This window comes from Neovison vison, chromosome 11, assembly GCF_020171115.1.
Source record: "Neovison vison isolate M4711 chromosome 11, ASM_NN_V1, whole genome shotgun sequence".
Classification (NCBI taxonomy): domain Eukaryota; kingdom Metazoa; phylum Chordata; class Mammalia; order Carnivora; family Mustelidae; genus Neogale; species Neogale vison.
Genome location: NC_058101.1, coordinates 153,395,951 through 153,423,926, shown reverse-complemented (window position 1 = coordinate 153,423,926; position 27,976 = coordinate 153,395,951). Strand labels below are relative to the sequence as shown.

The 27,976-nt window shown below is 44.6% G+C and overlaps 1 protein-coding gene across 1 annotated transcript in view; it reads right to left on the bottom strand.

The window, feature by feature from the left end:
• C11H8orf74 (chromosome 11 C8orf74 homolog) overlaps window positions 1–18,089 on the bottom strand; it is a 35,828-nt gene extending 17,739 nt beyond the window's left edge. Inside the window, exons 1-2 of the mRNA XM_044268077.1 lie at window positions 18,021–18,089; window positions 16,357–16,549 (exon numbers count right to left, since the gene is read on the bottom strand). Coding sequence (XP_044124012.1) covers window positions 16,357–16,549; window positions 18,021–18,068 — 241 coding nt within the window. The 5' untranslated portion in view covers window positions 18,069–18,089. The remainder of the gene's footprint in view (window positions 1–16,356; window positions 16,550–18,020) is intronic.
• Window positions 18,090–27,976: the final 9,887 nt, after the last annotated feature.

The window sequence follows — 27,976 nt, the reverse complement described above, 5'->3', positions numbered from 1 at the left end:
CGATCAGTAAAGGAATCTCAGAGGCTGGGGGACCAGGGTGAGGTCATTGGTTTCTGGTTATCAAAGCCGGACTCCAGATTGGTGTAGCGGCGATTGAAATTCACGAGGTTAAGTCATTGCATCTTCTCTGAGCTCCACGGAGCCAAATGAACATCCTGGCAAGTGCCCTTTCTCTCCTCCAGCCTGGTCTGGAGTACGTGGGGCTGGGATCACTTGCATCTTCCAGACGTGTGGTTGCCCACAACTGCCTGGTTTGTCAAGGCTGGCCCCTGGTCTTCTTTATTCAGCTCCCGGCACAGAGCCCAGGTTTGAATCAAGAAGTCTGAGGGCCAGGGTACCTGGGTGGCTCAGTAGGTTAAGACTCTCCCTTCAGCTCAGATTATGATCCCAGGGTCCCCGGATCAAGCCCCGCCTCTGTTGGGCTCCCTGCCTAGTGGGGAGCCTGCTTCTCCCTCTCCCTCTGCAGCTCCCTCTGCTTGTGCTGGCTCATGCTCTCTCCCTCCCTCCCTCTTTCTCAAATAAATAAATAAATTCTTTTTAAAAAAAACCCAAGAGGTCTGAAGGTCCAGTCATGTTGCGTGACCTCAGCAAATGCTGGCAAGTGCTCCCAGCTACCTGTCATCCTGGCAGGTGCCCTCTTATGGGCATAACTATGGCCTTAGCCTTAAGGTCATAAAACCCAAGTATGGACCTCCTCCATGATCACAGGAGAAGGAGTCCCTGGGCTGGATTTTAACTTCCAGCCCCAAGACTCTTTTGACCAGCTCTGGTTTTCAGCAAAGATCATCCCAAGCTGGCTCAGGAGACACACTTTCTTGGCCCAGAGACCATTCTCCATTTGCTGCAGGTTGAGGAGGTTCTGATGACTCAGAAAGCCAAGGATTAAGTCTCAGAGAGAAGCCTCTAGCTGCCGGGGGACAGATCTGTACGTGCAAGTTGCTCTTCAATAACAGGGAGGGGCCTTCATTTGCATTGGCTCCTGGGAACTTCCTGAAGATGGTCCCCAAACCCCTGGAGGCCAGCACCTGCATGGGGATGCAGGCACAGGAGTGGAGGAGAGCCATAAGCTGGGAAAGAGCGGGGGTGGGGTGAAAACACCAGATGCTCCAGAATCAGGGCAAAAAGCCACTGGGCTTGGACCAGTCACTGTGGGTGTCCTCCTCCCAGTGCCCCTCATATGTGGAGTTTGAGGCTGGGTGAAAGCAAGGGAGATGTGCCATGTCCCCAAAGGGTTGGGAACAGTGAGGTGGGAGTGAGGGGGAGGATCCAGGTGCCATCAGTGCCCCCTGACAAACCAGTTTGTTTGCCCCTGCCTTGGCTCAAAGGGGAGGAGCCAAGTCAGGCTGCAGCCTGGATGGCTTACCTTTTTGAGCACCTACAGGGCTGGCATGGGACAGTGGGAAGCAGACAAAAGCACAGGACCCACATCTCCACCCCCATCCTGCATCCTTGAATGCTGTCCCCTGCCCATCTCTCTGCTCCTGGTAAGGTTCTGCCAAACTCATTTATATCAAGGTGCCAACGACAGTGACAGCTCAGAAGACAGGGTATGCTTTCCTTGAGGGAGCAGAGGACTCTTGTTTAGGGAGTTCCCACTGGGCCCCATGTGCCCTGGGTCATCTCAGGCTCCACCCAATCCCTCCCAGCTCTGTGAGGCAAGTGTAGGCACTTTACCCATGAGAGAAACTGAGGCTCAAGGAGTAAAGAAATTTGCTTAAAGGTCACATAGCTGGTGGGGTGGGGAAGTCAGAATTCAAAGCCCAGCCTGACCCAACCACCCACTTTCAACCAGTCATGGGCTTTCTCTGTAGACCCTTGGAGGTGGACACTGGAAGGAGCCCCCAATCCTCTCTGTCATGGTTTTCCAAAGGATGTTCTGCAATCTGTATTACATAGAAATGTACACTCTGCAGCCAGAGACCTTGAAGATATGTTGGACCAAAAGAAATTAAATGGAGCCCTTAATTCGCTGGTGGGCTCAGCGAATGGCCAAAAATCGTAGAGTGTAGACAATATTGCTCAAATTTATTTGAGGCAAATGGTCTCTCAGACCAAGGAGCACATTTTGACAGCTATTGAACTAGTCTAGTCCTCTCATGCTAGAGATGGGAAACCGAGACTCCTTTCTGCCTCCATGAATCTGACTACTCAAGATACCTCACACAAATACAATCCTACAGGATATGGCCTTTTGTAGCTGGCTTATGTCACTTAGCATAATGTCCTCAAAAGTTATTCTAGATAACTTTTGAGGACATTATGGGTGGCTCAGTGGGTTAAAGCCTCTGCCTTCAGCTCAGGTCATGATCCCAGGGTCCTGGGATCGAGCCCCGCATGGAGCCCTGCATCAGGCTCTCTGCTCAGCAGGGAGCCTGCTTCCTCCTCTCTCTGTGCCTGCCTCTCAGCCTACTTGTGATCTCTGTCAAATAAATAAATAAAATCTTAAAAAAAAAAGTTATCTAGAATTTCCTCCCTTTGTCAGGCCAAGTGACATTTCATTTTATGTATGCATTCCATTTTGTTTATCCATTCACATGCTGACGGACATGTAAATCCCTATGGATGGGTTGCTTCTGCCTTTTGGCCTTTGTGAACAAAGCTGCCATGAACATGGGAGGACACATATCTGTTCAAGTCCCTGTTTTTAGTTCTTTGAGTTGGGGGGCGGGGTTAGACCCAGAAAGGGCATTGCTAGGTCACATGGCAATACTATGTTTAATTGTTTGAGGAACCTCCCTACTATTCTCCTGCCTAATAGGTGCTTTGCTTTTGTTTTTAAGATAAACCAATAGTCACATTACAGAAAAAAACCTACCCCAACAGCGGGATTAGAAAGACTTTGTTGACCCTGTAACTATTTTCTCATGGTTCACTCTCCTGGGATCAAAGGGCAAATACAGAGCCATGTATTTTAGATTGTCATGGGCTTTTGCCGAAATAATTCTTTTTGCCACAGGTAGTCCCCCAACCTCATCTGCTTAGCACAGGTACCCCCTCACTGTTCCTCACCCCCATTCCTCAAGAAGTTGACTTTTTTTCATTAAAAAAGAAGTTTTTTATTTTTTTAAGTTTTTATTTAAATTCTAGTTAGTTAACATACATTGTTATATTAGTTTCAGGTGTGCAATATATTGAATCAACACTTCTATATATCACCCAGTGCTCGGTGCTCATCACAAGTGCCCTCCTTAATCCCCGTCACCTATTTTACCCAAACCCCGCCTACCTCCCTACAGATAACCATGAGTTTGTTTTTTATAGTTAGGAGTCTGTATAAGAAGTTTGTAAGCTTAATGCTAAAGAACTTTGGCAGGAAGAACAGACTCTGGGGCCAGAAGATCTCAAGGTTAGTGATGGTTCTGCCCTTTACTGTGTGAAAATTTGTAAGTTACCTAACCTCTCTGAACTTCAGTTGCCTCATTTTGAAATGGGTACAGAGTACCCACCCATCTACAGTTGCTGTGAACATTAAAGGGATGATCTATGAGGAGAGATCAGCACATAAGGAAGGCTCTATCCCCTCACACAGTGCTCTGGCAACGTTTGCTGGAGAATGGCTGAGTGAGGGGTGGATTGGACTGATTCAGGAAAGAGGCTTTGGAGGACAAACAGAAGTCTTCAGGCAGAAGGCTCAAAGCAACCCATTTCAATTCAGCAGCAGGAGGAACATTCTAAAAGCAAGAGCTTTATTAAAGGAGCAGTCTAGACTTGAGGAGTGAGGAGGTTTTTGGCTGGTGAGAGGATTCTTGAATAATGTGTGTGTGGTGGTGTTGGTGCGGCTTAAGTCAGGTGATCTCTTGGGTTCCTTTTTGATTGAGCTGACAGTCTTCCACAGCCACATCTAAGGGTGCTGTAGGCCAAGCCCTGCAGCTGTCTCAAGTTTAGTGAAGGGAATCCTGACTTCGAATCTTCATCATCATCCTTGTTGTCATCATCCCTGAGTTGAAAATGACTAAGTAATCCCATGGTCTCAGGGACATGGAACTGTACCTAGACCAAAAATAGGCTATTCCATCCCCGGACCTTGTCACTGCTGATGTCCAGCTAGCTAGGAAAGGACATGGGAAATTAGAGGTAGAGCATGAGGTCACTCCAAAGGGCCAGAGGTCAGGTTTGAGGGCACCAGTACGACCAGCCCACACACAGGTGGCACACATGGGCCAGAACACATTAGCCAAAGGACACAGCTCCTCTTCTCAGATGGGCCTGCACCACCCACCACTTTGGAGCCATCCTACTGAGGGGCAGGATCCCAGTCACATGCTGTAACTCCAGGTGACCCAGTTAGGAGCCCCACCCCCAGGTGTTCCACACCTTGTTCTTCCAGGTGCTCAGCTCTTCCTGCATGCCAGCAGTCTCATTCCACTTACCATGGGTGCTCTCCCAGGTTTCATGCTTCTTAGACTCTCATGTAGCCCATGTACAGATCCCTTCGGTCAAGATGGAAGGTCACATGGCAGGACATGTGCTCTGCTGTCAGACGGACCTGGATTCAAATCCCAACTCCATCTACTGGAGGTGTGATCTGGGCCAAGTTATTTCAACTCTTCGGGCCTCAGTTCCTCATCATTAAAATGATGTCTGTGATGCAAGATCACAGTGAGGCTTATAGATGTTACATGGGAAAATGCCAGGATCATAGAGTCCTCACTGTTCTTCCCTCTGCAGGGCGTATGTCCCTCAGGGAAGGCTGGGGGAGGATTCTATGGCACAGTCTTGATTTCTGGCCTAACAGTCTCACCTAGAGAGCTGTGACCTTAGTGTATGGGCTGAATTAACAGCGTGTCCCCCGTAATTCATATGTTAAATCCTACCCCTTGTGCCTCTAGATGGGATTGTACTTGGAAATAGAATCTTTGAAAGAGATAATTCAGGTTAAATGAGATCATGTGGATAGCTCTAATTCAATATGACTGGTATCCTTGTGAAAATAGGACATTAGGACACACACACACACACACACACACACACAGGAAAGGTCATGTGATATGCACAGGGAGAAGGTGGCCATCTAAAAGCCAAGGAGAGAGGCCTCAGAGAGGCCTCAGAAGAAACCAACCCTGCTGATACCTCAATCTTGACTTCCTGCCTCCAGAATTGGGAGGCAATAAATGTCTGTTGTTGAAACTGCCCAGTCTGTGGTACTTTGTTATGACAGCCCCAGCAGACTGACAGACTCACGGAGGTAGCTCTGGAAGGGCAATTGCCCATTTGTCCCAAGAAATGCTCTCTCAAGATTTCAATCAATGGCTTTTGTGGAAGCTTCCACTCTCCAGCAACAAATAAGTTGTCACCAAAGGCTCCTCCTCCGGGTCTAATGGGAGAGACATGGGATTCAGGCCACCGTGGAGAAGGCTGCTGGACAAGCTACTTTACAAGAAGACTGAAAGTGCATTTTTTCTCAGCTTGTGCTAGTCCTGAATCACTGGAGGATCCCTGACATGGGGTGGGGTACTCAGAGGGCTGCTGGTGTAGACCTGGGGCAAGGCCATGAGTGTTCTGGTAGGAAGTACTTGCATAGGTTACCGTGGGGAAGTAATGCCTCCTGCTAGCCCAGGTTTCTGGAGACAGATGGTAGGGCTGCCTTCAATCCTATGTATGCCAAGATGACATTTCCTGGAGAATCAGGAGTGGCCATGGATGGAACTACCAATGTGGGCTATGACTGACTGAGCACTCCCCTGCCTATCTCATGCCTCCACCAACTGATCATCAAGGCTCACTTCCTCAAAGCCCCAGGAAATGGGGCCAAACCAGAAGGAAAGAGGTTCTTCTAGCCCAGATGTGTAGGGAAAGCATCAGAGGGTGAAGTCTGAAGCAAGATAGGATGTTCCCCTCACCCCTCACCTGCTGCAATGCGTCAGTCAAAGATAGGATGTATGGGCCTTCAGGGTACCCCAAATCTCTGCCACTCCCAGATGCAAAGTTGGACACCTCAAGGGTTTCCATATGCCCCAACACCTGTCTCTTCTCCTTTCCCAGAGACTCAACAGGGTGTGCAAATTATGCCCACTTCCTGCGATTTCTTCCCATTAAGACAGAGCAGCAGCTTGTTGTTTCTCTGTGCTGGGCCCGGTGACTTCCCTCCAGGCCCATGGAGACAGCAGGATGGGATCTTCCAAAGGCTTTCTGTAGGCTGGCAGTGGAGGTGAGGTCGACAGGACTCTCTCTTTTGGCCTGGGGTTGAGACTGGATCATCCTGGTGAGACATTTGCCAGGACAGAATCAGCTTGTGCTTTTGAATAAAGGGAAGCTCTTTCCCTCCTGGTAGCAAGGCCCGGATGGGCCAGGAGTTAAGCCGGGCTGGCAGCTGTCCTGTCAAAGCTTTGAATCACTGTTGTACAAACATGAGCTTCCTTAAATACTATCAGCCAGATTTGTTATCTAGTATGCAAACAGAATTCAACCATCCTTAGCCTCAGATAAACAACAACAACAACAACAGCAAGAAATCCCTGGAGATGTTCCCTTCTGAGAAGAGTGACAGTCTCCTGTGGACATTAGTCGAAACAAAAGCTTGCATGTGAGCTGGCCAGCCAGGTCTGAATCCTGCACCTCTCCACCTGTGATGGGTGGGATGTGGATCCCTGAGCAGGGGCAGGGTGGGATGTGAGATGGGAAGCACTACAACTCTTTGGGGACCTGACCTGCTGTCTTGACAGCTCTTCCTGCCCCTTGCTGCCTGGATCCCCTAACAAGGGTAGTGAACAGATGCCTTCCACCTTATGCTTTTGGGCAGTGGCACTTCTTCACACACGTGCCCAAGGGCAGGTCATGGATATGGGGTGGCTCCATTAGGCACTGGGCTTTAGGTTGTCTGGATCACCATTCTGCTGGCCTGTGATTGGAATACATCTGCAGTCCTGCTTGCAAGGTGAGGGGAAGACAAGAAATTTCGCAGACAGTAAGCCCTCTGAGGGATGTCAAGCAGCAGCTTCTCATCCTAGACAGCCAGCACCTTCTGTTCATCTCATCTCCCATCTGTGTGTCATGGGCACATGGGAGTTAACATTTATTGAGCATTTACTATGTGCCTGTCACTGTGCTATACATTTAGCAGGCTCTGTCTCATTTAATCCTCCCAACTACACTAGGAGTTCGAACTGTTATGACCCTCATTTTAGAGCCGAGGAAATGAAGGTACAGACAGGTACAGTAACCTTTTCAATAATTATTTCCAGTAATAAGTGGTGGAGGTGGAATTTCAACCCAAATCTTCTGACTGCAGAATTTAGAGCTAATCCCCCTGACATCACCTGGACAAGCAACACTCAAGGCAGTCACCCTGGACAAGTCAAGTACCCTAACCTCCTCTCTGCCTATAGGAAATATCATCTCCAGGGGTACCAATTTAAAAATTAATTAATTAATTAAAAATTAATATTAATTTTTTTCATGTAGCACCTACTGTGTGCCATATGCTGCATTTGGCATGGGGGCACAGATAGAGGGAGAAAAGTGAAGTGGGTATAGACCCGTCTCCAGAAGATCCAACCTCCTCAGGGTCTAGCCTTTCTTGCTGTCTAACCATGGCTCTTTAAGGGAAGAGTTTAGATCTGAATAGATAAGGAAGGAGGATACCTCCATGGACACAGGGTTTGAGAAGAATGAGGCAGCCACTGCTGGTGGCAGTGGCGGGGATGATTGTATGCATGTGCGTGCCCAGAGAGGATACAAATGCAGAAATCCAGTTATGAAGTGTTGAGGACCTTGGGAAGGTGTGGCCATGGCCATGGAGAGAGGGGGCCAAACTTGGGCCTGATGTGGGAGGGTCCAAGACTGGCTCTGGGTGGCAAAGTCTGGGGACCTGGAGGGTGAGGGGATGGAATAGGGTGGGGGAGTGTGAGAGGCCCTGGGCTCTAAGATCAGCACAAGGGGCATCTCAGAGGTGGTGCACAGGACCTTGGCAGGGGCAGGTTGAACAGAGAGAACATTTGGAAACACCCTCCAGCAGATGGGCCTGATGTCGTATGCCCATTTGTCCACCTGGACACTGGCTTAGTTGGCCCCCACTGGCATTGTATCCTGGATTAGGAGGGGAATCTACCCAGAGCTGGTAAGCACAGGAAGGAGCAAAGGGTACATGGACCAACTCCTTAGAGAATGTGGTCTAGACCTGGGTAGCTTGGCTCAAACAATACCAGGCGGTAGAGAAAGAACAGATTAAGGTCGGGTCGGGAATTGGGTTGAGTGGGAACAGAGCTAAGGAAGCAAAGACAGGGATTTTGGAAACAAAGCCTAGAGGAGCAAACCAGGTACGTTCAATGAACAATGCTGTAGGGTTGCTTCCTGCTGCAGTGATAAGACCTACACTTCTGGATGGACAACAGACCCATGGGAGTGCCTGAAATCCCCGAGGAATGGGTATTATAATAATAATGGCTAACCAACTGCACATTCACAGGGCTTCTTTGTACCAGTCACTCTTCCAAGTGCTTTACATAAATGAACTCATCTAATTCTTGCAATGATCCCATGAAGTTGGTGAGATTCCTATCCTCCTCTTGTCCTTACAGTCATCTGAAGCAGAGAGAGGTTAAGGGATCCTCACAGGGTCACACAGCAAGGAAATGGCAGAACCAGGACTTGAACCAGGGCACCAGGAATGTTGAGGACCAGTCCAGCTTGAGACTGGTGTTGACTATAAAGTGAGGAGGACAATCCCATGGAAGAAGGAAGCTTCAGCTGAAATTCCATCCCCTATCTCGAGAGAACTAATGAACTTGTTCATGCTCTTGAAAGTGTCCCTGTACTGGATTTCTGAGAAGCAGTGTGGGTATGGCATGGAGATCATCTGGGCCAGCCTGACCATCCTCAGGAGCAACAGGCATCATCCTGAATGGCACCATGGCAGACCCAAGGTGAGCAGGACCTAGCCCAGGACGCCTGGTTCTAGAGTGGCTCCATATCCATGGGTGCTCCCACCACAACCCACTGTCACTCCCTGCAAATCACAGCCAGCATGTGGTATTACTCTCAAGAGTCAGCTCAAACAATGAGTCTGTTACCTGGGAGCGGAGCTGGGAACCCAGGTAACAGACTCATTGTTTGAGCTTGCCTGCCTCTTTCTCGCTTCCCCACTTACCAAACAAGTCTGCCAGTTTCCTTCACCTCCTTGGACTGCTTCTGGCTGAAGTGCCAGCCCCTTTGCTCTCAGCCCATTGTCCTGCCCTATTCCCTGTGATGCAGGGTCAGCTGTGTTAGTGCTGGCGTCTGAGGAGAAAGGGCCTCAGATGATCTCTGTTGCCCTCGGGAGGAAGCTGATGCTGCTTCTGAACCTGTGGAGGCTGATCTGTCCTGGCTGCTGCATCCAAGTGCATGCAGCCACTTCTGATCATGCCATCTCTGAATCACATCATTCTCTCAAGTCTTCTGCCTTTGTCCCTATGGTCCCCTCCTAAGAATAACGGCTAGCTCTCACTGAGTCCTTACTAGGCACCAAATTCACATTATGAGCTTTATGTATATAATCTCATTTAATCCTTAAAACAATCCCAGAAAGTGGGTATTCTTGCTTTTCCCATTTTCCAGATGTGTAACCAGAGGCTTGGAGGTGATGTGCCTTGCCAAGGACCATATATCCAGTAAGGGACTGACTTAAGATTGGAATGTTCCCTTTGGGTGCTGAGCCTTCGGATGGATTCTGTTTTCAGTGAGTCAAATTTCAGGCATGAGGGGCCTACCCAAGAGCTTGTTCCTATTCTGTGTTTGTACCAACCATGTTTCTCAAATTTGGGGATGATTTAGAGGTAAGAGGAAGAACTCATAAGCTGGAGAGCCCAGGATCAAGATTTAGAAGATGTCAGGAGGAAGGAAAGATGGCCAACACTGACAAGATGGAATCAGCGGGAATAATTGTGAAGTCTGGCATGAATAATCAAAATTGCCATTGCACAAGGGCAGGATGGGAAAAATGGTTCCCATGTGGGACTGCCTGCCCAATATAAATCAATGTGACTTTGATGTTGATTAAGTAAACTTACCCATAGGCTATATAAACAGGAGCATCATTACCAGGACAGAGGAGGCCATAAAATCCCTAATCACTTCACTGATCAAATTGCAGGCTGTTTTGTGTTTGGATTTGGATGATATATTTTAAGAACAATATTGGCAATCACAATTACGCCCCGGAAAGGCAGGAAAGAAGATGGCAGGGGTGAGGGGTTAGGGGGATAGGGTCTATGGAAATGATTTATATATTAAGAAAGACAAAAGTGACTGGGGATTTCTAGTCTAAATGTAAAGACATGATAGTCACATTTTATAAAGCAAATGAAATATCTGCAGGTCCTGCATTCTGGTTCTAAAGGACAAACTTTGATCATTTGAGTAAAAGGTGCAGAAGACAGGTATAGCTAGATATAAACAGGAACTTCCAAATAAGAGGAGTGTTTGTACAACGGAATAAATTGTTTCAAAAGGAGGGAGCACCCTATAGCTTGGAGGGTATCAGCAGAGGCTTGAAGAACCTTTTTGGCTGGTTGAAGGGGCTCCCTGCAGTAGAGGGAATGAAGTTCCCGGATCACCAAATGTCCTTCCAACTGCACGGTTTTAGAAATCCACAAGGCATAGCTAGGCTGTGCTGTCAAGTTATGCGATAACCAGAAATGCTGAAAGCACCAGTATGAGCTAATCTCCCAAGTCTGAAGTTTGGTTTGCATCATCATTGACTGCCTTTCACAGACTCAGCTTGTGGAAGTCTCTGATGGAAACTTGAAAGAGCCCGAGTTCCCACCTGCTTGGGGCTGACATTCTTCTTCCTGCTCGTCAGTGTTTGTTCTGGCCATGAGCCACTACAGAGCTCAGCCGACAGGCTTGAACTCTGATACCTGTGCATTGCTGTGAGCAGCAGGGAACAGGACCAAGAGGGATGCCAGGAAGGCTGCAGTGATGAGGGCTGAGTGGGGGGTTGGATGGGATACAGTTATCTCTTAAGTCAGCCCAGAAGCAGTGCCATGCCTGGCTTAAGCCTTCAGACCGGGCTCACTGGTTTGGAGGAGAGAAGGGAAGGAAGGGTACATGAGCAGTTTAAGAAATAAAAAGAGTCTAATCCACGTTCATATAAGATGTGTGATTCAGTGGCAGCCCCTAAATAGCTTGAAACAGAGGAGTGGTGGCATTTTATTTGTGTCTGAACAAAATCACCATGCTGTTTAGTAAAAAGATGCAGTACAAGATTTGAAAGCTGTGGGTTGGTCAAGAGATGGAGGTGGGTTAGAAACAGTGGTGGACAAGGAGCCAGTGAAAAGTGGTAAGATTATGGAGGGACATTGAGTTACTGTTGCTGGGACTGGTGGGTGAACTCTGGGCACGTAAGGGATGGGGATATCATGTATGAGGGACAGGGCATCGTGTGTCCTATTTGCTTAGCAGTGGTTGGAGGTCTTGGACAGAAGTCCAGCAGAGGACCTCAAATAGGCCACATGTTAAAAAAATATTATACTGAGGGGCACCTGGGTGGCTCAGTGGGTTAAAGCCTCTACCTTCGGCTCAGGTCATGATCTCAGGGTCCTGGGATCGAGCCCCGCATTGGGCTCTCTGCTTGGCAGAGAGCCTGCTTCCCCCCCTCTCTCTCTGCCTGCCTCTTTGCCTACTTGTGATATATCTTTCTCTGTCAAATAAATAAATAAAATCTTTTAAAAAATATTATACTGAAAAAAAATTCAAAATAAAGAAATACAGCAAAGTTTCAAGAAGAGTATATAATCAAGGCAGTATGGTATCGGCAAAAGAATAGACAAATAGACGAACAGGGCAGACACAAGAGAGAGCCCAGAAACAGACCCACACAAATATATGTGTCTGATATTTAACAGAGGAGCAAAGGCAATACGATGGAGCCAAGATAATCTTTTCAACAAATAGTGCTGGAACAAATGGACATCCACATGTATAAAAATGGAATCTAGATACAGATCTCATACCTTTTCCAATAATTAACTCAAAATGGATCATAGGTCTAAATCTAAAATATAGTACTATTAAATCTCTAGAAGATAACATATATAAAAAACGTAGATGATCTTGGGTTTGGTGATGACTTTTATAGATACAACACAAAGACGTAGTCTATGAAAGAAGAGCTGGTAATTTGGACTTCTTTAAAATTGAAATTTTCTGCAAAAGACATTGTCAAGAACAATAAGACAAGGCCACAGGCTGGGAGAAAATATTTGCAAAAGACATACCTGATCAAGGACTGTTATCTAACACAGACCAAGAACTTTAGAAATTCAACAAAAAGAAAACACCCTGCTTGAAAAATGGGTAAAAAACTTAATAGACACTTTGTCAAAGAAGTTATATCTATATATCTATATATAGAGAGATATACATATAGATGTATAGATATATAGATCTGTCTATCTATTTGGCAAACGAGCATATGAAAAGGTGATCTTTATTATATGTCTTCAGGAAAATGCAAGATACCACTACACAGTTATTAGAATGGCCGAAGTTGAGAAAATGGACACTACCAAATACTGGTGAGGATGTGGGGCAGTAGGAACTTTCATTCATTGCTGGTGGGAATGCAAAATGGCATAGCTACTCTGGAAGACAGTTTGGCAGTCTCCAGCAACACTAAAAACATTCCTACCTTACAATCAAGCAGTCTCATTTCTTGTTATTTACCCAAAGAAGTTGAAAACTTATGTCCACATAAAAACCTACACACAGGTATTTATTGCAGCTCTAAATTGTCAAAATCCATGAGCAACCAAGAAGTCCTTCAGTAGACTGAATGGATGCATAAACCTGGGTGCATCCAGACAATGGAATATTACTCAATCCTAAGAAGAAATGAGCTATCAAACCATGTAAAGACATGAAGGATACATAAATGTATATTACTAAGTGAAAGAAGGCAATATGAAAAGACTATGACTTTTAACTATATGACATTCTGGAAAAGGCAAGAGTATGGAGATGGTAAAAAACTATGGTTGCCAGGGATTGGCAGAGAAGGAGGAATTAATAGATGGACTGCAGAAGATTTCTAGGGCAGCGAAATTATTTTATGTGATACTTTCATGGTGAATACGTGTCATTATACATTAACTGAAATCCATAGAATGCACAAAACCAAGAATGAACCCTAATATAAACTACGAACTTTGGGTGATAATGATGTGTCAAGGTAGATTTATCAGTTGTAATAAATGTTCCACTCCGATGGGGTACATTGATAGTGGGGGAGGCTGTGCATATGTGGGACAGGGTTTCTGTGGGAAATCTCTATACTTTCTGCTCTATTTTGCTGTGAGCCCAAAGCTGTGCTAAGAAATAGTCTACTAAAAAAAAGCATAACTGAAGCCACAAAGCTTCTGCAAGTAAACAGGAGAAACCTCCTTGACATGGGTCATGACCATGATTTTTTTATTTTTTTGGATATAACACCTAAAGTATAAGCAACAAAAGCAAAAATAAACAAGTGGGTCTACATCAGAGTAGAAAGCTTCTGCACAGCGAAAGCAATTACCAAGAAAATGAGAGCGCCGAATCCTAACCACTAGACCACCAGGGAGCATCTATTATCAAGAAAATGAAAAGGCATCTTATGAAATAAGAGAAAGTATTTGCAGAACACATATCTGATAGGTGTTAATACAGTGAACTCCTACAACTCAATAGCAAAACCCCATATAATCTAATAAAAATGGACAATGGACCTAAATAGGCATTTTCCCAGAGAAGATATTCAAATGCCCAATAGGTCCATGAAAACAACTTCTATATCACTCATCACCAGAGAAATGCAAATCAAAACCACAATGAGATAACTCCTTACACATGTTAGAATGCCAGTATCAAAAAGACAAGAAATAAAGTTGGTGAGGATGTGGAGAAAAGGGAACCCTCATGCACTGTTGGTGGGAATGAAAACTGGTGCAGCTACTGTGGAAAACAGTGTGGAGGTTCTTCAAAAAATTAAAAGTAGAACTGCCATATGAACCAGCAATTCCACTTCTGGGCATATATGCAAAGGAAGTGATATTGCTATCTTGGGGGCGGGCGCCTGAGTGGCTCAGTCGTTAAGTGTCTGCCTTTGGATCCTGTCATGATCCCAAGGTCCTGGGACTGAGCCCCACACTGGGCTCCCTGCTCAGCGGGAAGCCTGCTTCTCCTTCTCCTTCTCCCACTCCCCCTGCTTGTGTTCCTGCTCTCACTGTCTCTCTTTGTCAAATAAAAAAATAAATAAAGTCCTTAAAAAAATTGCTATCTTGAATTGATATCAGTACCTGCATGTTCCCGCCGGCATTATTCACAACAGCCAAGACATGTAAACAAACTACAGTCCATCAATGGATGAATGGATAAAGAAAATATGATATTTTGGCAGCAGCTCTTCCTGCCCATGGGTCCTGTCCCTATGCTTTAATAAACCAACATTTTGCACCAAAAAAAGAAAATATGATATTTTTCAGCCATAAAAACATTACTCAGCTATAAAAAAGAAAGAAACTCTACCTTGCGCAACACTGTGGATAAACCGAAAGAGTATCAAGACAAATACTGTATGATCTCACAAGCGGAATGAAACAGACTGATGGTTGCCAGAGGTGGGTGGGCAAAAAGGATGAAGGTGTTCAAATAGTACACACTTCCAATTATAAGATAATTAAGCCCTGGGAATTAATGTACAGCATGGTGACTGTAGTTAACACAATTCTGTTGTATATTTGAAAGGTGTTAAGAGAGTAGATCTTGAACATTTGCACAAGAAAAAAAATTGTCACTATGTGAGGTGATGGATATTAACTCACCTTACTTTGGTAATCATTTTGCAATAAGTTCATATGTCACATCATTATGCCACACACCTTAAACTTATACGATGGTATATGTCAATTATATCTCAATAAAACTGGAAAAACGTAGTACAAAGAAATTTTTCCCAAGCTACTTAAAGAGTAAGCAGCCCACAAAATGCCCCATCATCAGATTTCTTTCATGTACGTTACCTAACACAGGGCATTCATAACCACACTCATCAGAATCAGGAGGTCTCCCTTGACACACCACTATTGCTTAATCTCCAGACCTCATTTGCATCTTCCCCGTTGTCCCCTTTTTACATCCTTTTTACTCTGATGTAAAGACCCAAACTGAGGCCACGTGTCAATTTAGTGGCCACATCTCGGTGTCTTTCAGTTTAAAACAGCTCCTCTGTCTTACCTTGACTCTCAGGACCTTAATATTTTTGAAGCTCGCAGGAGAGGGACTTTGTTCAGTGCCACTAATTCAATGTTTTCTTGTGATTAGATCATGTTTTGAATCCTTCCTAGAACCATCACTGAAGGATGCTAGGTTTTCCTTTTGCATTCTACCAGGTGGAACATGATTCACAATGTGTACTTTTACTGATGATGTTGACTGGATCATTTGATGAAGGAGATGTCTGCCAGGCTCCCTCACATAGAAGTATTCTTTTTCCCCTTTATAATCAGCAAGAATGTTGTGAGGAGGAAATATGTAAATATCCCATTTCTCATCAAGCATTCAGCCACTGGTTTTAGCACTTATTAGTGACTCTTGGCTGAGTGTTAAAATGATGGTGACCCAAGAGGGGCTGTTCCAGATATTTGCTTAACGAATGAATCTGCTGCTCACAGCCCAAGAGATAGATGGGTGTGATCACATCCCTTGTGCAGTAGAGTCCCAGGAGGAGATGGCTCTTCTCATGAAGGCAGGGCAGGGGTGGGAGAGATGCTCCGTCTTTAAACTCACTTGACTGCTTTTACCCCATCCCTGCCAGCAAGCTAATGCCTGTAAAGGATTTTTCCAAGACATTCAGCAGACCAAAACCTGATATATGAAACAATTTGCTGTCTTTCATGAATGCAATGGGGGAATCAGTGAAGGGTTTTAAACAGAGGAGTCACATGTTTATGTAAGTAAAAACAAAATGAAACCAAACAAAAGGTATGAATCATGGCCCCTACTCCCTACCCCAAAATAAAACCTGACTCTACTCTGAGCCTACTCTCAGCCAGCTGCCCCAGTGGTATTGATCTGATGATGAGAGTCACACCAAAGTGTAAATGACTGACCAAGAGACAAACACCCTGACTGTTATGTGAACAGCTTGGAGTAGTACAAAATTTTCAGCCAGAGAGATGGAGTAAAAAGACCCAGGAAGGACATTCAGTTTGCTTCGCTTTCCAGAAACCTAGATAGGAATATTATCTATAAGCATGTGAGGATACTAAATGTCGGAGGAAGAAAGGAAGAGGCTTCCTGTTCCTCAGAGAGTTCCTGAGACTATGGACCTTGGTGGTGGTGGTGGTGGGGGCTTTGACCCTTATTCCCCAGAAAGCCTCGCTGACTCCTGCTCCACATGTCCCATACCTTTGGTTTCCTTGAGCAGCTCTTCTGTGAACTTGACCACCTTGGTCACTTCCACCCAAGGGAAGCCTTTGCCTACAGCAAAGATGATGCTTTCGTAGAGGGTATCCAGCAGAATGCTTTGGCGGGAGTCTCTCACTTCATCAAACTCCTCCCAGTTCAGCAGTCTCCGTAGGTGTTCCCTACCTTTTGGTTTCTGCAGGGCATGATATGAGGGATGGTGGGTGAGACTGAGGAATCAAGATGCCAAACTCATTGAGCAAAACACTACCGGGTCTTCAGGGCTCCCCATCATCCTGAAGAGTAACCAGGACTGTGGGTATGTCTGGGCAGAATTATGCTTTCATTTCTAGACAGCTTTCCCTCTCCTTTCTGGGAATGTGTTCTTTTTTCTAACACCTCTCCTTCGTCTGAGAGTTCTCGTGCTAGACACTATAGTTTCCAAGCTTGTATGCCTCCAGCAGGCTTCAAGTCCTGATTTATGGTCCCTCCTTCCTCTTCCTGAAGACAAAATTTGACTTCTCTCTGTGTCTATTCTCAACTAGCTGTCCCGGAGGTATTGATCTGATAATGAAATTTATGCTAAACTGCAAATGACTGCAAAGAGGCTTGGTGAGGTTATGCTGTAGGAGAAGGAATGTGTCTTACTTGGTGAAAATTCAGGCATTTTAGTAGACTAGTCCGGGGGCAGGGGGGAGCTTGATCAGAGTCCTAACTGTAAGAACCCAATTCACCTGAGAGTTTGTTTTGCTTTTCCAGAAAGTTTCCTGTAGAACGTCAACAGATGTAGGAGAAGCAAGTGCCTTTTAAAGACGGGGTAAGTCAAGGTGCAGCATGAAGTAGAGACCCACCAAAAATGGGAGTGTTGCAGCTCTGGCTGGGGGAATCAGAGCTGCCTGGGAGATCTCCAGCTGCTGGTAAGAGCACATGCCAGGATGGGGAGGGAGACCCCACCAAGAAAGCCTTTACCTGGTGCCTGCCCATCAACTCATGACTGCAGGTCAGAAGCTAATCTGTGCTTGGGGTCCTCTTGCCTGATCTCTACAGCAGTCCCCTGAGACACCTCTGTGGACAACCCTTTTCTGCAATGAGATTGCAGAGAACTCCAGGTCCTGCACTTGGTCCTCATTACTCCACAAGGCCATCCCCATTTGCTCATGTCTTTTGGCCTCAGAATTGGCTCTAAGAAATCAACAAAATCTGCCCTCTCCCGGCATTAAAGCAAGAACCCCCTCCACCCCTCACCCCACAACCACACACACACAACCACACACATTGGCATACAAGCCCAAAAGGCTCACAGGGCCCTGAGTTTATCTGGTGAGAGGTGGCATCCCATGGTAACAAGCCCCAGGGTTCTCCCTGGCCCTCCTCAGAGTAGAGGAAGGTACAGAGTCTTTGTGCTTGTCTCCTCCTTTGCTCCAGCCAGGCTCTGTTCCTGTAGGCTGGGAAAACAACCTCCAAGCTCCAAAGGCTGCTAAGACTTTGGCCTGGCATTCCAGCTGACACAAACTGATTGGAGGGCTCATAGGTGGTGTGCTAGGATAGGAGTCATGTCCAAGGTAGACACCTTGAGGAAGAACCATTGAGGGGCCACTTCTCAAACACACAGCACACCATTTTACCAATCTGAGAAAACTCTTTTAAAAGCTGTCTTTTCTCTTCACCTGAAATTGGAAGACTTTTTTTACTCCCTGTGGTGTTAAGAGTGCCATGGTCCCTGCATCCAGTTGCTAGGAGACCTAGCCAGGACTGACTCAGAGTTTCTGGAACCCTGGAGGTGAGTGTGCCAGCTTTGTGAGGTCATGAAGACCTGCTTTGAGGTGGCTTTTTCCAGGCTTCTTTCCTCATGGCCCCTCCTCTCCAGCTGGGTTCTGGGTTTCATTCCCCCACACCTGTTTCATGGGTCTTGATCCATTTCCTACAATGTCCAACCTCTACTCACAGGTGGTGAGCTTTCTCATGCTTTCCTGTGAACGCTCACAAATGTCCCCCATCCTACATCTCCTTTAACCCAATCCCCACTTCTCTCCTTCCTTTCACAGTCAAGGATTTGTCTCCATGTTTTCATGGAGTTGTTGTCTTCATGTCTTCATTGACTTTCCTCCAATCAAGGCCTGGTCTTAGATTCATTCTTCTTAGCTGGCCAGAAGTATCTGTGACTTCCAGTTTCCTGCATGCTGACTTCTCTTCAGGGTGCAGAAAACAGGTTTGTAGGGGTATCCTCTAGTTCAGTGCCCAAGCAGCCACAGCCAAGATGAGTAGGGATTGAGTCTCTTCTCTTGGGGTTGGGAGCTGAGCCATCTGATCATGGGGCTGCCTCCATTGGTTGGTACCTTCCTAGACATCATTGTCTCTTTTGGTTCGGGCCTAGCAAGGGAGTTTCTGGCCCGAAGTGAGAACTCACAGGTCATAGCTTTACCCTGTGCCAGGGAAGAAGTAAGAGTTCCCAAGTTTCCAGCATCCACCACTTTAACCATTAAAAGTCATTATTCCTATCAGACCCATGGCTTCATCATGCTGGGTGGGTTTCATGACCCACTTTTGCTACCCTCATGGACTTCAGGGCCTTACTACATTTTCTTCCATGAGGAAGAACTTGGTTAGGGCCACTTAGTTACACTCCTGCAAATTACTAGGGACAAAGGGATGGGGAAGTGGTGCCCTTCCTTCCCATGAGGCCTCGGGCTCCTCATGCCAACTTTACCCATTCTCTTTTCAGCAACCCTTGCATTCTTGTTTATCTCATGGAGGGTGTCCCTTTTCAACGTGTGGTTCCTTCATAATGGATCCCTTTTCATCTTCATCATCCTTGGCTGATGCTTCTTGACTTCATTTCATTTCATTTCTTTTCTTTTTTTTGGCTTTATTTAAAATCAGATTAGTTAATAAATAGTGTATTATAAATTTCAGGATAGAATTTAGGGATTCATCAATTGCATATAATACCCAGTACTCAATTACATCAAGTGCCCTCTTTTTTTTTTTTTAAGATTTGATTATTTCTTTTTTTTTGTTTGTTTGTTTGTTTTTTGGTTTTTTTTGTTTTTTCTTTTTCCAATTTATTTATTTTCAGAAAAACAGTATTCATTATTTTTTCACCACACCCAGTGCTCCATGCAAGCCGTGCCCTCTATAATACCCACCACCTGGTACCCCAACCTCCCACCCCCCCGCCACTTCAAACCCCTCAGACTGTTTTTCAGAGTCCATAGTCTCTCATGGTTCACCTCCCCTTCCAGTTTACCCAAATTCCCTACTCCTCTCTAACGCCCCTTCTCCTCCATGCTATTGGTTATGCTCCACAAATGAGTGAAACCATATGATAATTGACTCTCTCTGCTTGACTGGTTTCACTCAGCATAATCTCTTCCAGTCCCGTCCATGTTGCTACAAAAGTTGGATATTCGTCCTTTCTGATGGAGGCATAATACTCCATAGTGTATATGGACCACATCTTCCTTATCCATTCATCCGTTGAAGGGCATCTTGGTTCTTTCCATAGTTTGGCGACTGTGGCCATTGCTGCTATAAACATTGGGGTACAGATGGCCCTTCTTTTCACGACATCTGTATCTTTGGGGTAAATACCCAGGAGTGCAATTGCAGGGTCGTAGGGAAGCTCTATTTTTAATTTCTTGAGGAATCTCCACACTGTTCTCCAAAGAGGCTGCACCAACTTGCATTCCCACCAACAGTGTAAGAGGGTTCCCCTTTCTCCACATCCTCTCCAACACATGTTGTTTCCTGTTTTGTTAATTTTGGCCATTCTAACTGGTGTAAGGTGATATCTCAATGTGGTTTTAATTTGAATCTCCCTGAGGGCTAATGATGATGAGCATTTTTTCATGTGTCTGATAGCCATTTGTATTTCTTGATTGGAGAAGTGTCTGTTCATATCTTCTGCCCATTTTTTGATGTGTTTGTCTGTTTCGTGTGGGTTGAGTTTGAGGAGTTCATTATAGATCCTGGATATCAACCTTTTGTCTGTACTGTCATTTGCAAATATCTTCTCCCATTCCGTGGGTTGCCTCTTTGTTTTTTTGACTGTTTCCTTTGTTGTGCAGAAGCTTTTGATTTTGATGAAGTCCCAGAAGTTTATTTTCGCTTTTGTTTCCTTTGCCTTTGGAGACGTATCTTGAAAGAAGTTGCTGTGGCTGATATCAAAGAGATTACTGCCTATGTTCTCCTCTAAGATTCTGATAGATTCCTGTCTCACGTTGAGGTCTTTTATCCATTTTGAGTTGATCCTTGTGTACGGTGTAAGAGAATGGTCGAGTTTCATTCTTCTACATATAGCTGTCCAGTTTTCCCAGCACCATTTATTGAAGAGACTGTCTTTTTTCCACTGTATCTTTTTTCCTGTTTTGTCGAAGATTAATTGACCATAGAGTTGAGGGTCCATATCAGGGCTCTCTACTCTGTTCCACTGGTCTATGTGTCTGTTTTTATGCCAGTACCATGCTGTCTTGGTGATCACAGCTTTGTAATAAAGCTTGAAATCAGGTAAGGTGATGCCGCCAGCTTTATTTTTGTTTTTCAACATTTCCTTAGCGATTCGGGGTCTCATCTGATTCCATACAAATTTTAGGATTATTTGCTCCAGCTCTTTGAAGAATGCCGGTGGAATTTTGATCGGGATGGCATTAAAAGTATAGATTGCTCTAGGCAGTATAGACATTTTAACAATGTTTATTCTTCCGATCCAAGAGCATGGAATGGTCTTCCATCTTTTTGTGTCTTCTTCAATTTCTTTCATGAGTGTTCTATAGTTCCTCAAGTATAGATCCTTTATCTCTTTAGTTAGGTTTATTCCCAGGTATCTTATGGTTCTTGGTGCTATAGTAAATGGGATCGATTCTCTAATTTCCCTTTCTGTATTTTCATTGTTAGTGTATAAGAAAGCCACTGATTTCTGCACATTGACTTTGTATCCTGCCACGCTGCTGAATTGCTGTATGAGTTCTAGTAGTTTGGGGGTGGAGTCTTTTGGGTTTTCCATATAAAGAATCATGTCATCTGTGAAGAGAGAGAGTTTGACTTCTTCATTACCAATTTGGATACCTTTTATTTCTCTCTGTTGTCTGATTGCTGTTGCTAGGACTTCTAATACTATGTTGAACAAGAGTGGTGAAAGTGGGCATCCTTGTCTTGTTCCTGATCTCAATGGGAAGGCTGCAAGCTTTTTCCCATTGAGGATGATATTTGCTGTGGGTCTTTCATAGATAGATTTGATGAGGTTCAGGAATGTTCCCTCTATCCCTATACTTTGAAGCGTTTTAATCAGGAACGGATGTTGGATTTTGTCAAATGCTTTTTCTGTATCAATTGAGAGGACCATGTGGCTCTTCTCTCTTCTCATATTAATTTGTTGTATCACATTGATTGATTTACGAATGTTGAACCATCCTTGTAGCCCAGGGATGAATCCCACCTGATCATGGTGGATAATCTTTTTAATGTGTTGTTGGATCCTGTTGGCTAGGATCTTGTTGAGAATCTTAGCATCCATATTCATCAGTGATATTGGTCTGAAATTCTCCTTTTTGGTATGGTCCTTGCCTGGTTTGGGGATCAGGGTAATGCTGGCTTCATAGAAAGAGTCTGGAAGTTTTCCTTCTGCTTCAATTTTTTGAAACAGCTTCAGGAGAATAGGTGTTATTTCTTCTTGGAAGGTTTGGTAGAATTCCCCAGGGAATCTGTCAGGTCCTGGGCTCTTGTTTTTTGGGAGATTTTTGATCACTGCTTCAATCTCGTTATTAGATATCGGTCTATTCAGGTTGTCGATTTCTTCCTGGTTCAATTTTGGTAGTTTATATTTTTCCAGGAATGCATCCATTTCATCTAGGTTGCTAAGCTTATTGGCATATAACTGTTCGTAATAACTTCTGATGATTGTTTCTACTTCCTTGGCATTAGTTGTGATCTCTCCCTTTTCATTCATAATTTTATGAATTTGGGATTTCTCTCTTTTCTTTTGGATTAGTGTAGCCAGTGGCTTATCGATCTTATTGATTCTTTCAAAAAACCAGCTTCTAGTTTCATTGATACGTTCTACTGTATCTCTGGTTTCTCCCTCATTGATCTCAGCTCTAATCTTGATGATTTCCCTTCTTATGTGTGGAGTTGGTTTGATTTGTTGTTGATCCTCCAGTTCTTTAAGGTGTAGAGACAGCTGGTGTGTTCTGGATTTTTCAATTTTTTTGAGCAAGGCTTGGATGGCTATATGTTTTCCCCTTAGGACCGCCTTTGCTGTATCCCATAGGTTTTGGACCGAAGTGTCTTCATTCTCATTGGTTTCCATGAATTGTTTCAGTTCTTCTTTGATCTCCTGGTTGATCCAAGCATTCTTAAGCAAGGTGGTCTTTAGCTTCCAGGTGTTTGAGTTCCTTCGGAACTTTTCCTTGTGATTGAGCTCCAGTTTCAAAGCATTGTGATCTGAGAATATGCAGGGAATAATCTCAGTCTTTTGGTATCGGCTGAGTCCTGATTTGTGACCCAGTATGTGGTCTATTCTGGAGAAGGTTCCGTGTGCACTTGAGAAGAATGAGTATTCTGCTGTTTTAGGGTGGAATGTTCTGTATATATCTATGAGGTCCATCTGGTCCAATGTGCCATTCAATGCTCTTGTTTCTTTATTGATTTTCTGCTTCGATGATCTGTCTAATTCTGAAAGAGGCATGTTAAGATCTCCTACGATTAGTGTATTCATATCAATATGACTCTTTATCTTGATTAACAGTTTTCTTAAGTAATATGCTCCCATATTGGGAGCATAGATATTTACAATTGTTAGATCATCTTGGTGGATAGTCCCTTTAAGGATTATGTAGTGTCCTTCTGTATCTCTGACTATAGTCTTTAGTTTGAAGTCTAATTTATCTGATATGAGAATCGCTACCCCAGCCTTCTTTTGAGTCCCATTGGCATGAAAGATGCTTCTCCACCCCTTCACTTTCAGTCTGCGTGTATCTTTAGGTTCAAAATGGGTCTCTTGTAGACAGCATATGGATGGGTCCTGTCGTTTTATCCAATCTGCAACTCTGTGCCGTTTTATGGGTGCATTTAGGCCATTCACATTGAGAGTGATTATTGATAGATACGTTTTTATTGACATCGAGTTACCTTTGAAGTCTTTCTTTCTGTAGAATGTCTCTATATTTCTGTTCAATGCTATTCTTGGGATTTTTCCTCTTTTATAGAACCCCCCTTAATATTTCCTGCAGTGTCGGCTTGGTGGTTGCATAGTCTTTTAAGCCTTGCCGGTCTTGGAAACTCTTTATCTCTCCATCCATTTTGAATGTCAGTCTTGCTGGATAAAGTATTCTTGGCTGCATGTTCTTCTCATTTAGTGCCCTGAATATATCTTGCCAGCCTCTTCTGGCTTGCCAGGTCTCTGTGGACAGGTCTGACGTTATTCTGATGGGCTTCCCTCTGTAAGTAAGGAGCCTCTTTGCCCTGGCAGCTTTCAAGAGATTATACCTACAATTATAATTTCTCAATTTGACTATCAGGTGTCGTGATGTTTTTTTGGAGTGTATAATCTTGGGTGGAGACCGTTCAGCCTCTAGTACATGAACGCTGGTTTCATTCGCGAGATTCGGAAAATTTTCATGAAGGACTTGTTCCACGATATCTTCTAGACTTCTTTCTTTCTCCTCCCCTTCAGGAATTCCAATAATTCTGATGTTGGAACGCTTCATGGCATCATTTATTTCCCTAATTCTGCTTTCGTGGGATCTAAGCTGTTTGTTCCAGGCTTCCTCTTGATCCTTTCTCTCTATCTGTTTGTCTTCCAGATCACTAATTCTATCTTCTGTCTCAGTTACCCTAGCTTTGAGAGAGTTTAGATTGGATTGGAACTCATTGAGAGCATTGTGGACCTCCTCCCTGGTAGCTTTAAGCTCCGCCCTAACATTGTGAACATCCTGTCTGGTCGCTTTCAGTTCGGCCCTAATCAGTTCTGTTTGGTCATCCATGGCTTTCTCCAACCTAGCTATTGCCTGGATAATTGTTAGCTTGAATTCTCTTTCCGACATATTGTCTATGTTGATAGCCGTTAGCTCTGTTGCAGAAGGTCCATCCTCTGTATTTTTCTTCTGTTGGGCATTCCTCCTCCTAGTCATTTTGGTGGGAGAAGACTGAACAGATGTAGCTGGATGTATCAACTCTGGTGCAGTCAAGGTGCACCCTGGAACACTTCCTGGTCTCCGTCTCAGAGAGAAGCCTCAGTCTGGGTGCAGAAGCTGAATAAATTCCCCCTTGGACGCTGGCAGTGCAGGTTCCAAGTTGCAGACCCTGGGGGCGCAGGATCTTTTGCTCGTCCCCAAAGCCAAGGCAGTGGCGGCTGTCTGGGAGCTCCTGACCGCCAGAGAGTTTCCAAGCAGCGATCGCACACTGAGATTTTGCCGCCGGCCTGGGCTGGGAGTGCCCGGCTTGCGCGCACCTCTTTTCAGAGGCGGCTGTGGGTCGGGCGCGCGTCTGGGGCATTGAGAACGGGGCGCTGGTCCGTAAGCCGCAGGCTGGGCTTTTGCGCGCCTCTGTCCGGGGAAGAGTTTCGCGCGCGCGCGGCTTAGACTTTGGAACAATGGCGCGGGTCAAACTCAAGTGCCCTCTTTAATGCCCATCACCCAATTACCCCATTCTTCCACCCTCCATGAACTGTTTTCTCCCTAAGGATCTCTCTATCCTTCTCCTCGCTGCCTTCTCTGAAGACTTCTTTTCCTCTATTTTTTCCTTACATGTTGGTGTTGTCCATTGCTCTATCTTACCCTGTTATCCTTCTAAGCCACATATTCTTTTTAAAAACTCTAATATGGTAGCACTTAACCCAAGATCTACCCTCAATACATTGTTAAGTTCATAAGACAGTCTTGTTAACTACAGGCAGTATGATGTATGGTAGGTCTCTAGAACTTATCCACTTTGTGTAACTGAAACAACATATCCATTGATGAGCAAACCTCCATACTCCTCTCCTAGACCCTAGAAACCACCATTCTATATGCTGACTCTATGAGGGTGACTACTTTGGATACCTCATATAAGCAGAATCACATGTACTTGCCTTTTTGTGATGGGCTTCTTTCACTCAGCATAATGTTCACAGCTCATGTATTCTTAAGGGATTTTTTTTCCAGTTGCATGACTTTAATGTCCATCCATAGAAAATGACTTCCAAATTCATGAAACGAATATGTCTCCTCTGTCCCCAGCTTGGGGTGTGCTGTTGTGCTGTCTCTTCCCTGAGAAAGGATGACGGGTAGCTCTGCTACTTATTAGATTTGAGGTGGATCACAGGGTCTCAGGGCTTCTGTGGGGTAGAATCCCGATGCAGGTGTTTGAAGGAATCAGTCCCCAAGTCTAGTGTTACTCGGTGGGTGCTGTCCCTGTCTATAGTCCTGGGGTAAGTGATGCAGGCCAGCCTCTATGCCTGGACACTCTGATGCTTTTCCTTGACTTCTTTCCCAAGTAGTGCTGGGCTGGGTCTCGATATGCCAGACCCAGAGCTCCTTCTCATCTCCTTTCCCATCCCTCTCAATTTTCTCTTTATGGTCACAACTCTCTTTGTTACATCAGGAACTCAAACAGGCTTAGAAATGAGATTTTATTGTTGCACATAACTAAAATGTCTTGGGGTATGTTTAAGGAGAAGCTAGATCCAGGTGTGCCCATCTCTATTCATTCCTAGGATCTTCCCTGAGATTTTCCTTTATCATTTCTTTTCTAAAATGTAATTTTCACTTCCCTCACCTGGCTAACTCTCATGGATTTTGCAAAACCCAGCCTGCACACCAGCTCTTCTGGAAAGTCTTTCAGATCCTTCATCCCCAGGCTTGTTAAGCATCTCTCCAACTGTTCAAGCCCCAGCAATCTGTGGGACGTTCCATACTGCTCCTCCCCCTATTCCTTTGCAGATACCAACTTTACCTCCCAGATTTTTATTGAGCTCCTTCTCTTCTCTTCATCCCATTGCTACTTACCCAAGTAGAGTCCCATCAATTCTTGCCCCCAATCCCTTTACCCATTCTCTATATTGTTGCCAGAGTAAACAAACAAATTTGATTATGGGCTGGAAATTGGCAAAGGGGAATTTGCTAATGAACATAATTTCATAATGTTCTGCATCTTGTTTTGGGGGTTGGTTACTCAGACATATCTTCACTTATGATCTCTGAATTCTATTTTATATAAATTACATTTTCCCCTTTGTTTACACATGCAAATACATTCACACATAAAATTGGACTATGTCAGTTTCTTGCTTCAAAACTTTAAATTGTTGCTCATAGAGTAAGTTCTAAAGCCTTCATGGGGCTTAAAAGTCCCTATAATGATCTGGATGCTTCTTCCTTGTCCAGACCATCCTGGCCACTCTGCCACTGGCCACTTTTCCAGTCCTCCTCTGTCCTCCCTCCAGAACTTTGTACACACTATCTTCTCTCCTGGAACACTCTCTTCTCCCTCACTCTGCATCCAACATTCTAATATCTCACATCTCAACTTTATCATCTCTTTCCTGGGGAAACTTTCCTGAATCCCTGTGACATGGTCTTTTAGTACTAAATGCATCACTGGCAGCACTTTGCTCATCGTAATTTTTCACTTTGATTAAACATTTTGATGATTTTTTTTTAATTTAATTTTATTTTTTCAGTGTTCCAAGATTCATTGTTTATGCACCACGCCATGCCTGTTTCCATCTAGATCATAAGGCAAGATGGCATTTTGTTTTCTTAAAAGATTTTATTTATTTATTTGACAGAGTGAACGAGAGCACAAGCAGAGGCATCAGAGGGTGAGGGAGAAGCAGGCTCCCTGCTGAGCAGGGAGCTGGATGCTATGCGAGGCTCAATCCCAGGACCCTGGGATCATGACCTGAGCCGAAGGCAGATGCTTAACCAACTGAGCCACCCAAGCACCCCAGCATTTCATTTTATTGATGATGATTTTATTTCCTGCTCTACAAACGTAATAGACAGAGCTGCTTGTTGACTGGATGTGACTATCATAACAACAGGATATCTCACCTGTTTATTGAGAACTTCTCCCTCAGCCTGCTTTCCCCATGACAACGTGAACAATGTTTTCCTCTCTGGGGCCCTGCTACCTTACATAGGGCCTGAAAGGTAGCTGGCACTCAGTAAGTGTTTTCTAGTTGAATAACTGGAAGCATCACAAGGTGATATTGACAAGAGGAAAACAAGTTATAACTGCCTTTGCACTCGACTCATTTGGCCACAGCCAATGTTCTTTAGTAATTCATGGACTTTCTCAGATCTCCTCTGCAATCCATACAAAACCACAGAGTCCAGCAGTCTTAAACTTAATGGTATTTGAGGTACCTTTTCCTATTTACTGTATGTGTATATTAACTCACCTATGTTAAAGATCTGTTTGTTCATAAGAATAATTTCATATACTTACTAAGCAATGCTTAAGAGTGTTTTTAGTTAGTAAATAGTGAGCACTATGTTTCAGGAACTTTAGCTATCTCTTTGAATCCTTGCAATAATTCCATAGGATAGATATATTAATGATCATTCCTTTTTGGCATATGAGGAAACTGAAGCTTAGAGAGATTAAGTATCTTGTACAAGATCTCACAAAACTAGTATTGGAA